This window comes from Orycteropus afer, unplaced genomic scaffold (genome assembly GCF_000298275.1).
Source record: "Orycteropus afer afer isolate SDZICR_OR568_19922 unplaced genomic scaffold, OryAfe1.0 scaffold00040, whole genome shotgun sequence".
Taxonomy (NCBI): domain Eukaryota; kingdom Metazoa; phylum Chordata; class Mammalia; order Tubulidentata; family Orycteropodidae; genus Orycteropus; species Orycteropus afer.
In genome coordinates, this window is record NW_006921627.1 from 11,939,108 (window position 1) to 11,951,062 (window position 11,955).

An 11,955-nucleotide genomic window follows, 5' to 3' on the forward strand; every position below is an offset into this window, starting at 1 on the left:
CTGCTCTTTCCTATTCTCCATTACCAAAACCAGAACCCTGATGTTCCTCCTCCTGTGTACTATTGACCTCTTTGGTCTCTATGGCTGCCTTGATCCAATTTTCTTTCTCCTGATGACCCTAATCCCCCCTATCTTTAGGAAGTGAGCCAAAGCTAATGGAGTCTAACCTATAAACAGGTAGGACGTGAAATTTTTAAACAATCTACTAAGAACCATCTCTACTTGGCCATTTAACCGCACCTCCTTCCTCAAAAGAACAAACTTTGCTAGACAATTACATCTTTCTAATGTGTATGGCCCCTGTAAGTATAGGTGTCAGCAAATAAGTTACCATCTTTAATTCACAGGGCTCATAGCAACCAATAGGCTCAGAGCCTAGTGAACACTCTAATAAAATCCTGGGGTTATCCACAAGGCTGTTCCAGAGACCACATTTAAAAAATAACATCTAAAGGTTATAGAGTATCTGTGATGGAAGAATGTGGGAAGATAAGAACTTACCATCCCCAGCATACCAAAGGGGGAGACAGCCCCAGCCTAAAAATACATAAGGAACAGAAATTAGAACCCACATCCTCTCATTACAATCCCAAACCAGGCCCAGGTTTTTTGTTTTGTTTTAAAAAGGGATTAGCGCCTTTGTTCCAGACCCATTTTGTGGAACAAAGAACTTGATTTGGTCCTTTGACTCTGGTTTCTGAAAATATAAGGCAACAATCAAGATGCCTTTGTTTTTCAAAATAGCCAGGTAAGTACAGGCTACACAGGCCCCACACCTGGCAAACTAACTTCAGGAAGAGGAATCCAGGTAAGGGGGGGGGGGGGGTTGGTCAAGAAGAGGGGGAGGGGATTACACAGGAATGCGAATTTCTTGTCCGGACAGATCATTACTATGCAGTGATGTCCCAGTGAGTAGGGGACCAGGGACCTCAAGAGTGCTCTTGGAGGTGTCAAGAATTGGTAAGAACACTGATGTACAACATCAGTGCATGGTGCAACAAGTCCCTGGGCACAATGGAAGCCCCTTGGTGCTGGACTTCTCCCAGACTTTGCCTACTACCCCCACCACACCACCCAATTTCCATTACCTGGCCTTAGGTGGCCAGGGATATTTGACCCAGCTCTGGATATCTACAGATGAAGTCTAACTCTGGGTAGTTAGGGTCAGAGAGAGTTTCTGCCATGGAAGCAGTTGATTTCAGAGATGAAGTGGGAAAGTGAAGATGTTAATTATCTTTCTATTTTGGGGATCAGCCTTGTGTCGATTTTTACTTATGTACCTTCCTTCACTCCTAGAAGACCATTTCATTTGCCAAGTTGGCTACAGTGCAAGAAACATGAAGTGTTCTACTAACAACTATCTAACCTTTCTTTGGGTCTCAGGTACTGTGCAGCACCATTACCTGCATCCTGCGGCTGGCAGGCCTGGTCCCGGGCATGTTGCCATCTGTGATGCTGAGGAAGGGGCTATATCCAAAGCCACCTGACAGCATGCGGCTCATATGTTGACGGTGAATGGCAAAGGGGTCCCTGTGAAATAAGTAGATAGTATGGATGGCAGAACCACCATGGAGTTGATACCACACACCCACACACAAAAAAGAAAATGTCACCAGGAAACAGTGGCACAGATACAACCTATTTTCCTCCCAGTTCCAACCATTCCCAGCAATGGGAAGCTAGATTTGTGTCTGAACTCCCCAGAGACCTGAAGTGGAGTGGGATGAGTGCTCTAGAGCATGAGGGGGAAGGAACACTCACATCAGGAACATGGGATCCTCAGGCTCGGGGTCCCTCATGAAGCGAAACATCCTGATCTTAGCTCCAGGGGGTTCCACACTGTAAAGATGTACAGACTCAGATACTTGGGGGCAGCCCCAAGTACGGCCACACTCTCTCAGTGTGTTATCTCAGTGCAAGGACTCTCAGAACACTGTCCCTCCCAAATACTGTAAATGACCCCCACAAACCTCCTTCAGATGTTCAACCCCACCCTCTAGGGAGAGAAGAGCTCTTCAAACCTGTCAATGAGGGTCATGGAAAATTTTTCCAAGCCTCTCAGTATTTTATCTCCCCCGTTAACATCCATCCTCTTCCCAAAACCCTGGCCAGAAGCATACTTTCCCTTTCCCCGATGCCCCTGTTCTGGATGAGAATCCAAGTGCCGGTCCTCGCATGCATTCAAGACCCCAATCACCCCGCCCCCTCCTCACACCCGGCCGCTGCCAGGCCTCCCCCAGGACAGCCCGTCTCCGCCACGATGGCCAGCAGCTCCCCCAGCTCCTGACCCCCTGCCGGGAGAGCAGGAGAAGTAGGCCCAACCTTCAGCCCTCACCTACTCCTCTCCTAGCATCCCAGACCCTGTAGCCCCGAGGGTCTGCACCCACCCCAGACCCAGCTGCCTTCTCTGCTCGAGCCTCACCGGTCCCCGAATCGGGCTCAGCGGCCCATCCAGCCAGTTTCGCCTCTCGGTGCTGTACAGGTTCAGGAATCGCGGCCCGGGACGCGGGGAATGCTTCGGGTTTGAGCTCCTCGGCCTCCCGCGCCGCCTCCTCTTACAGTTGCCACCTCCGTAGCCCCCCCTCTGCACACCGAGCCCGAACCACAGCCAGGCCCGGACGGAAATGACGTCACGGTGAGACCGCCCACCCTGAGGCCGGGCCCGCGGGAGTTCTGCCCACCGGTGAGGGTGGGGAGAAGTCTAGGGCCCCCTCCCAGGGACTGTGGGGCTGGGAACCAGAGAGAACGAAGAGCATAACCTGTGGCCAATCGGGGTTCTCTTGAGGACCAGAGCAGGGGAGGCCCCATTAATAACCTGGATTTGAGTTCTGTGTACTGAAAGAGGTTCCTTGTGAGGGGGTGGGTAGGAGAGGAGTCCATTCCTGGAGAGGGACGGGGCGGGGCGGCGCATGTTCCCTCTGGGGAAGGAAGAGGGCGTGGGGCAGGTTCCCGTGGGGGAGGGGGAGGCTCTCTGGGTGTTGAGGTGGGGCAGATCCCTAAGGGGAAGCAAGAAGCCAATTTTCTGCGGGGGAAGCGTTCATCCCACGTGGGAGGAAGGGCGGCATTTCTACGGGGGAAGTGCTAGGGCCTATTCTTTCGGGAGGAGGTGCGTTCCAGGCAGGGGCGGGGTCCCTATCTTGACGAAAGGGGGGAGGTGACAACTCCTGCCCAGGTCTAGCGCTGGCTTTGGTAATTTAGGCTGGGCAAAGAGAATTCAGGTCGGGTGACTGGACGCCAGATGGCGCTCTTCGGCCAGTCTGGGACTGCAGTCCCTAGGAGACTAGTGTCGGAGAGGCTCCGGGACCCCAGTTACATGTCTGTGATGGTATGAGTGGGGAAAGGCTCTAGGTCTGAAATGGTTTACTACTTATCTCCCCCCTCCTTAAATTCTGTACCCTGGAAGAGCTCCTAGGCCTGCATTTATCTTTCTTGCGTCTAGTCAGGTAGGTAGGTCAAGGGTCTAATGCCTGCACGAAGAAAAAGGTGGAGAGCTCGATCAGGATCACGCAGGGGCAGAGCTGAAAACAGGACCCAGGAGACCTGACTCCAAGGCCAAAGACTGATACTTTGACATACAAAATGTCTTGCATAAAAGCTGGCTGTTCTGGAGAGAAGAGCCCTCCCCCTTGAGGTTAGGGGATTTGGACTGTCTGGGATGGACTTTAAACCAGACTCATCTCTGATTCTTTACTCTGGCTGTTAGCCATATCAGTGCTGTGTGAAGCCTGCCCCTATGAGAAAAACTTGCTCCCAATAATTTCCTCCGGGATGGGGGAAAATGGGGGCGGGGGACTGGTGACTCAGGAAAAGGTGCTGGGAGCAGGGCTTCTCATGTTTCTTAGAACTTGATCATTATTAAGGAGGAAAAAGCAATAGTGGAGACAGAGGGGAAAAGAGATAATTAAGATAGAGACTGGCAAAGCCAAAGTGTCAAAGGAAGACAAAGAATAAAAGAAAAATTGTTTCTCATTTATAGAAGAGACTTGGTAAAATCCTCTAAGTTGATCTCCAGATGTTCTGTTTCTGTGGGCACCTTACCATACAACTGCCCCTTTTCTCCCCTCTCTCCACCAACCAAAAGGAGTTTGAATGTGATCAAGAGTTACCCCAGTGGGGGACCAGGTTTGCTGGTCTGATAGAGCCTGGTGGAACCACTGAGTCTATGGCCCCTAGCTGCCCTTCGGGTCTGGAATTGAACCCACACCTGTGGCTTCCAGCCAAACAAAAGACAGGCATAGAAGTTGAATATTTACCTGAGGTAGATGCACTCCTTGGAGAGAAAAATCATGGGAGAAAGAAGGGCTGTTTATGCACAGGGAGACAGATTAGGGGGCAGGAGTGCATGGAGGGATGGACACAGGAAGGAAGTAACTATCTGGAGAAGATGGGAGGGGAGCTGGTGCATTGTGGTAAATTGTCAATGTCATGAGACAGTGTATGTGAACTGCTGTATGGAAAGTGAATTTGCTCTATAAATTTTCACCCAAATCACAATAAAAAAATTTAAAAATTCTAAACAAACAAACAAAAAAGGACAGGAGCAGAGCATGTCCTTTGACCCTAATGGGTAGTTGAACTTCTGTGTCAATTTGGCTGGGCCGTGCTTTTGAGTGTCTGGGCAGCTGGATGTAGTTATTCCCCACGATGACTGGCAGGGCTGAAAGAGCTTTGTGTCACTTGCCTGAGCAGGCAGAGTCCAGGCTTAAGAGGCCTCTCAGGAGACCAAAGACCAGAGAGAAGACTGTCTGATGCACAGTTGAGAAAAGGCTGCCTTGGTTAAAGAACTGTATCCTGAGTCATTTCTGATCCTGAATTGTAACATGTTACTTTCCTAATAAACCCCACAGTTGTGTGTGTGTGTGGGGGGGGGGGTTACCTTAGTGAAGGCTCTGCAGCCCAGACTTCATTAATTGTAGTCCCCCCCCTTTTCAGCTTTTCCTTTCTCATTCCATCATGTTTAACCTTCAACAGAATTGGGTAGGAGATAAAACTTTTAGCTAAGTTTTCCATTACCTGGTGTCTTCTCCCTACTGCTGTTAGGTGCCTAGAGCCCCTTCTCTTCTTCCTTCCAAAACTTAAGACTCTAATAATCAGTCAGTTCTACTTTAGCATTATTTTAAATCAATGTATGACCTCTCCTAGGAGTATTTATAAATTACAGCTTAGCTTCTAACTATGAGACAAAGCTCCAAACTTGGGCCTTGTCTCATCAAAAAGAAACCCTTGAGCAGGTGGGAATGGAGGAGTAGAAAATACAAGAGTCCGTTTACAGAGTCCCAGGAGATACACTATATAGGCAGCCATCCAATGCAGAAATTGAGAGATGTAATTTTACAAGTAACCTTTCTACTCCCTACATCCAGAGTTTGTGTATCTGTTTTCCTTCTCCCTCTCTGTCCCTGTTTTTTTCTCCCTCCCTTTCTTCCTTTCATACTTCCTTCCATCTCTGTTCAATGGACTGTCACTTGTGTGTGTAGATGATAAGATGTAAGATGGACAGTGGGCCGTCCAAGGGGGGTGCCTGAACACAAGGAGGATAAGCATTGTTGGGAAAGAAGGTGTCAAAAAACCTAAATGCTCAGAGAAACACCAGAAATTAGTGTAACAATATATTTATTGTGAGTGGATACAATTTTAATCAGGTATCAACCTAAAGGTATCAGGAAGGTGCTCCAAAGAGGGGATAGTGAAATCAAGCAAGTCAGGTTCTGGGCAGGGTAATCTCCTAAAGTCGTCGTAATTCTCCAGAGGAGCCCAATGCCTAAGGTAAAACTATCTAGGCTAAATTGCTTACTAGGCTATTGTTTGACTTGAAGGTGACTTTAAGAATAGTCCCTTAAAAGTTCAGGGTTCAAAAGGAGTACTAAGGGCTCCTGGGTCAATTCCATGGATCCAGAAATATGGATTCCAGAATTAAAACAGTTTCTCAAAGGGAAAAAATGGTTCCTACATTCACTGCTCTATCTGATGGAACTAAAGTCAGGAAGTCCTTGAGAGGGCCAGAAAAGGAGCCCTCTTTAGATGTGAGGTCACCCATCTGGACTGATCCCAATGGAGTTAGATATTTGAACAGAGTAAGGGTGGGGCAATGATGTTGTGGGAGTTAGGGGAAATTGGATGTCCTGCCTGGGCCAAAGTGGGTGAGTGTGACTGACTGTGTGTGTGCACATATATGTATTAGTATGTGCTGGAGGAGGGACATGAAACCTTGGAAACTAGGGATAAGGTGCCAGGTGGACATAGTGAGTTGCAGGGTAGAAACTAGATGACAAGGAAATTGAAAAGTGACTCAGGACATTTTTTAAAAAATCAGTTTTTTAAATCCACATTAACTCAACAAATATCTATTGAATACCTACTATGTGTCACATACTATTTCTGACCGTGAAAACAGTAGTGATATGAAGAAAAATGAAACAAGGTACAAATAGGGTCGTCATGAATCAGAATCAATTCGACAGCAATAGATTTGGCTTTTTTTTTAATAGGGACAAGTGGACAGCCCGGAGGTGGTAGTGCTTTTTACATAGGGTAATCAGGGAAGGCTTCATTGGTAAGGTGACAGTTAAGCAGAGATCTGAACAAAGTGAGAGAAATAGCAGGGGTGAGAACATTCCAGACAGGGGAATAGTCAGAGTGCCTAGGGTGGTGTGAATGAAGTAAAGGGCAGTGCGGGACAAAAAACTTTGTAAAGAACTTTGTTTGGACCTAGAATCTGGTTTCTGAAAATAAATGGAGCAATCAAGATGTCTTTGTTTTTCAAAATAGCTGAGCGAGTAGGGGCTTCACAGGCCTCATACCTGGCAAACTACTTTAGGGAGGGAGGCAGGACATGAAGCAAACATGCCTATTTATTGAATGGATTGACATAACTATGCATTAAGGCCCAAGTCATGCATATTCACTGAGGTTCCAACGACTAGGAGTCTCTGGGCCTTGGAGGTCTCTCTTTGGAGCCTTCTAAATCTGTGAGAAGGATCCTCTGGTTGCATAGTGGTTAAGGTTTGTAGCTGCTAATCAGGTCAGTCGTTCAAACCCATCAGCTGCTCCATGGAAGAAAAGATGGGGCAATCTGCTTCTGTAAAGATTTACAGCCTTGGAAACCCAGTGGGGGTCACTATGACTTGAAATCATCTCAATGGCAGTAAGTTTGTTTTTTTGGTTTTGAGATCTGTGAGAAGGGGTCCTGATGCTGCAATAGTTAAGCACTTGGCTGCTAACACAAAGGTGGGTGTTTGAACCCACCGGCTGCTCTGTGGGAGAAAAGATATAGTGGATCTGGTCCTGTCAAGATTTTAGCCTAGCAAACCCTATGGGGGAATTCTGTAGGGTTGCTATGAGTCAGAGTCAGAATCGTCTCCACGGCACACAGTAACAACTGATCTATGGGAACATCCGTGCACAGAAGAGTGAGTGTCACTTCACTGGGAACAATGGAGATCTCATGCCAGGAAGTCTCCCAGACCTTGCCAGATACATCTCTTTGCTTGTATCCTTTCTGGTTATAATAAATGAGTAACTAAGCGTAGGTAACAGTCTCTGAGTTTTTTGAGTTGTTACAGAGAATTAATGAACCCATAGGGTGATGAACCAGCAGGGACTGGCAGAAGAGAATCAATTTATGTAGACCCAGCTCTGAGTGTCTAGGTGGTAGGAAAGGATCAAGTTCTTCTAACTTGTGACCTAGTCCCAAGGGACTACAGAGAGAGAGGCAGGCCAGCTGAAGTGCAGGGAGTTACGCAGACTCCTAGACCTATGGACACTCCTCGATGACCTGGCCTCACGTGGCCAGGGATGTTTTCACCAGGCTCAAGATAGCCAGGAACAAGGTCTGATCTAACTCTTAAGTGGTGAGGGTCAGAGAGTTATTGCTATGGAAGTGGCTGGCAATCATGTATGGAGATGTGGGAAGGTGAGGCCTGGATCCATTCTGGCTGGGAACTGGATTCATGCTGGTCCTTGCTACACAGTTAGTGATAAAGGCAGGGTTTGCCTACTTTGCCCTTTTTATTTATTTAAATAAGAAAAATAATAACTTTAATCATGAGATTCAGAGTCAGAGTTTCTTAATCCAGGAAAATGCCATCTTTTTACAACCTTGTTTTGGGGAACAATTAACCAGTTAATTTTTAGAATGTCTTTTAGATGAGTTCAGAGTATTAAACTTGAGCATTTTTAGTATGAAAACCAAGGAATAAATGTGAATCTCTAAGATTCTGGATAGAGTGGGAGAACAATGGGGAACAAAATTCAAAAGTATAAAAAAAGACCTGGTTTACTGGTCTGATGGAGTCTGGTGAGATCCCCAAGACTATGGACCCTAGTTACCCTTCCGGTCTCAAACTGAACTCACTCCCATGGCTTCCAGCCAAACAACAGACAGGCATATAGGGTGAACATTTACATCAGATAGATACATTTCTGAGAACAATCAATCATGAGAGAACCAAAGGGCAGTATTTGCCCAGGGAGATAGCTGGGGGAGAGAGGGCAGGAATGCATAGGAAAGAAGGACACAGGGAAGAGGTAACTATGGGGAGGAAGTGGGAAGAGAGCTGTTACATTATGGGGAATTGCAGTCAATCATGAAACGTGTATGAACTTCTATATAGAAAATGAATTTGCTCTGTAAAATTTCACCCAAATCACAATAAAAATTGGGAAAAAAAAAAAAAAAAAGTGAAGCTCTATTGTAAGAAATCTTACGTTTTTAGAAACAATATAACTTACCTTTAAGAATGCTCCAACAAGTTGGCAGACAATGTTTCCACAAGTGTATTTGTATGTTTTATAAGAATTTCCAGGTATATAATAGAGCTGACAAGGGACAAGGTTGTAGTCACTTTTTGGCCACAGCCAGCTACCTGGAGGGAGCAGCCATGTGGGCTTGGGACCATGGTTACAGGGCACATCAAGCTCTATTGGCATAACATATTACACAAAAACATTGTTCCACAGCTTACTTTGGTGAGTAGCAACTGGGATCTTGTGATGGTTATGTTTGTATGTCAACTTGGCTAGGCCTGGTTGAGCTGGTTGAGTGGCTGGGCAGCTGGATGTAGTATTCCCCATGATGAGACAGGTAATCAACTCCATGGTGGAATCTACTGGGAGCAGCTGAGTAGCTGCCTTTGGTTATGTGGTCTGTTGTTGTTGTTGTTGTGTGCCGTCGAGTCAGCCCTGACTCATAGCGACCCCTCCTTGGGTTTCTGAGGCAGTATCACTACGGAAGTAGGATTGCCCAACCTTCCTTCCGAGGAGTGGCTGATGGGTTTGAACCCCTAGCCATCTGGTGAGCAGTCAAGTGCCTTAGCCACTATGCTACCAGAGCTCCTGTATATAAGAAGCTTTGAGAATGGTCTCTAGACTGTGGCACGCTTGAACCCTGCATGTAGCCATGTCATTGCTCAGCAGCCTGCCATGCTCTGCCGACCTTGGGACTTACAATGAATTTAAGTTAATGGTCTGCCGTGTGGTTTGGTAACATCGGGATTGTGCCTTTTTACTTGTCAACCTTGGGGCTTCTCAGCCTCAGCAGCCTACAGCTGTCTGAGTAAAGAAATGCCTCTAGCTCCAGTGGGCCGGGAGCAGGAGGCAGAGCTGGACCCCAAGGTTGAGGGGCTTTCACCCAGCCCCTAGAGCCTGGCACTTTGAATTTGGACTTAAAGCCTCCAAATTTTAAGAATAAACTCCTGTTTATTAAGGCCATCCCATTTGTGGTATATTCCTGTCAGAGTGGACTAGGTAACCAGAACAGACCTTAACAGCTTGCAAAGGGCCATCTAGATGCAACAGTGGGTCTCTCATCCAGAGCAAAGAAGAATGAAGAAAACCAAAGACACATGGAAACAATTAGTCCAAGGGATTGGTAGACTATGTGATCCTCAGCCTATATGATTATGAGGCCAGAAGAACTAGATGGTGCCTGGCTACCACTGTCAACCACTCAGAGCGGGGGATCTATGTAGAAGATCTTGGATAGAGTGGGAGAACAATGTAGAGCAAAACTCAAAATTGTTAAAAAAGAAAAAGGTGGGGGGGGGACCAGGTTTGCTGGTCTGATAGAACCTGATGGAACCACTGAGATGATGGCCCCTAGCTGTCCTTCATGTCTGGAATTGAACCCACTCCTGTGGCTTCCAGCCAAACAAAGACAGGCATATGAGCTGAACATTTACATTAGGTATATACATTCCTTGGAGAGATCAATCATGGGAGAATAGAAGGGCTGTGTATGCACAGGGAGATAGCTCAGGGGACAGGAGTGCATGGGAGGGAAAGACACAGGGAAGAAGTAGCTATGGGGAGAAAGTGGGAAGAGAGCTGTTGCGCTGTAGGAAATTACAGTCAATATGAGAGAAAGTGTATGTGAACTGCTGCTGTATGGAAGATGAATTTGCTCTGTAAACTTTCACCCAAATCACAATAAAAATTTAAAAAAAAAAAAAATCTTCCAACAATCCTGGAAGCCACATACTTAAGTACATAGATGGCTAACTGTTATCTTCTTATATCTCTTTGGGTAATCAAACTCATTTTCACCATCGTGAACTTGTCAGTTAAGAAGTAAAGCTACATTTCTGAGCTTCGTAAGTATCAGCAATTACATATTTCACATGGTACATCATTTTATGCATGCGTGCAATATTCAGACTTTTTTTAACCAGTTCATCTAATACATAGTTATTTTTCAGGTCCAGCTCTGTGACCTGTCATACAACAAGTAGGACACTGAGTTTTATAGAACAGAAATTTTCTTTTACAGAGGGAACAGTCTTCATTACTGCTAGGCCCGAAGGCTACTGGGGCTCGGTCAGGGAGTCCATGGTCATTTCTGAGGAGGCCAGGGATCCCCCACTCACCAGCCTCCCCTGCCCTCCATTGCCACTTGAAATTCCTCCTGCTACTGCACTACCATTTATCAGTTCAGGAAGCTCCTCCCACCTTGCCCCTTTTATAGTGCAGTTTGTAGGGCAGTTCTTGCAAGCAATAAGAGAGAAGGTGACAGGAAGAAGAAATTAGATTATGTGGACTTTGTAGGCCCTGTAAGGCCTACAACAGGGTCACTTTGGCAGCTGTATAGTGAATAGATTATGACAGGCAATGTAGAAACAGAAGACCTATTAACATGCTATTGTCATAACCACGATACTACATGATAGTGGCTTAGAGTAAATTAGCAGCCATGGAGCTGATGAAAATGGTCAGATTATAGATATATTTTGAATATACAACTAACAATTTGTTGATGGCTTGGGTGTATTACATGAGAGAGAGAAGTCAAGGATTAACTCCAAAGTTTTTGGCTGGACAACTGAATGAACAATGTATAACCATTCTGCTTGCGACACTGCTGAGTACTATACTGAGTATGTACAAGTACTAGTTTGAGCATATATTAAAATTGTAACTGGCTGGAAAATCCTGACCATATGGCTAATAGAATAACTGATCTGGACAGTACCACTTTTCTTTTCTCTCTTTTTTTAAATTGTGATTTGAGTGAAAGTTTACAGAGCAAATTCATCTTCCATACAGCAGTTCACATAGACTTTATCCCATGACATTGACTGTAATATCCCACAATGCAACAGCTCTCCTCCCACTTCTTCCTCATAGCCACCTCTTCCCTATTTCGTGTACTCCCGTGCACTCCTGCCCCTCCAGCTGTCTCTCTGTGCATACACAGCCCTTCTATTCTCCCATGATTGATCTTTCCAAGAGTGAATGTACCTAATGTAAATGTTCAGCTCACATGCCTGTCTTTTGTTTGGCTGGAAGCCACAGGAGTGGGAGGAGTGGGTTCAATTGCAGACCTGAAGGGTAGCTAGGGGTCATAGACTCAGTGGTTCCATCAGGCTCTATCAGACCAGCAAACCTGGTCCTTTTTTTTTTTTGTCTGGAAGCCACAGGAGTGGCTTAAGTTCCAGACCTGAAGGGGTTTTACCAGGTTCT

At 46.1% G+C, this 11,955-nt stretch overlaps 1 protein-coding gene across 1 annotated transcript in view; it reads right to left on the bottom strand.

Annotated features, from left to right (window-relative positions):
• Positions 1-1,811, bottom strand: part of MLF2 (myeloid leukemia factor 2) — a 4,543-nt gene extending 2,732 nt beyond the window's left edge. The window contains exons 1-3 of the mRNA XM_042780441.1: positions 1,762-1,811; positions 1,404-1,530; positions 502-537 (exon numbers count right to left, since the gene is read on the bottom strand). Coding sequence (XP_042636375.1) covers positions 502-537; positions 1,404-1,530; positions 1,762-1,811 — 213 coding nt within the window. The remainder of the gene's footprint in view (positions 1-501; positions 538-1,403; positions 1,531-1,761) is intronic.
• Between the last annotated feature and the right edge of the window lie 10,144 nt (positions 1,812-11,955).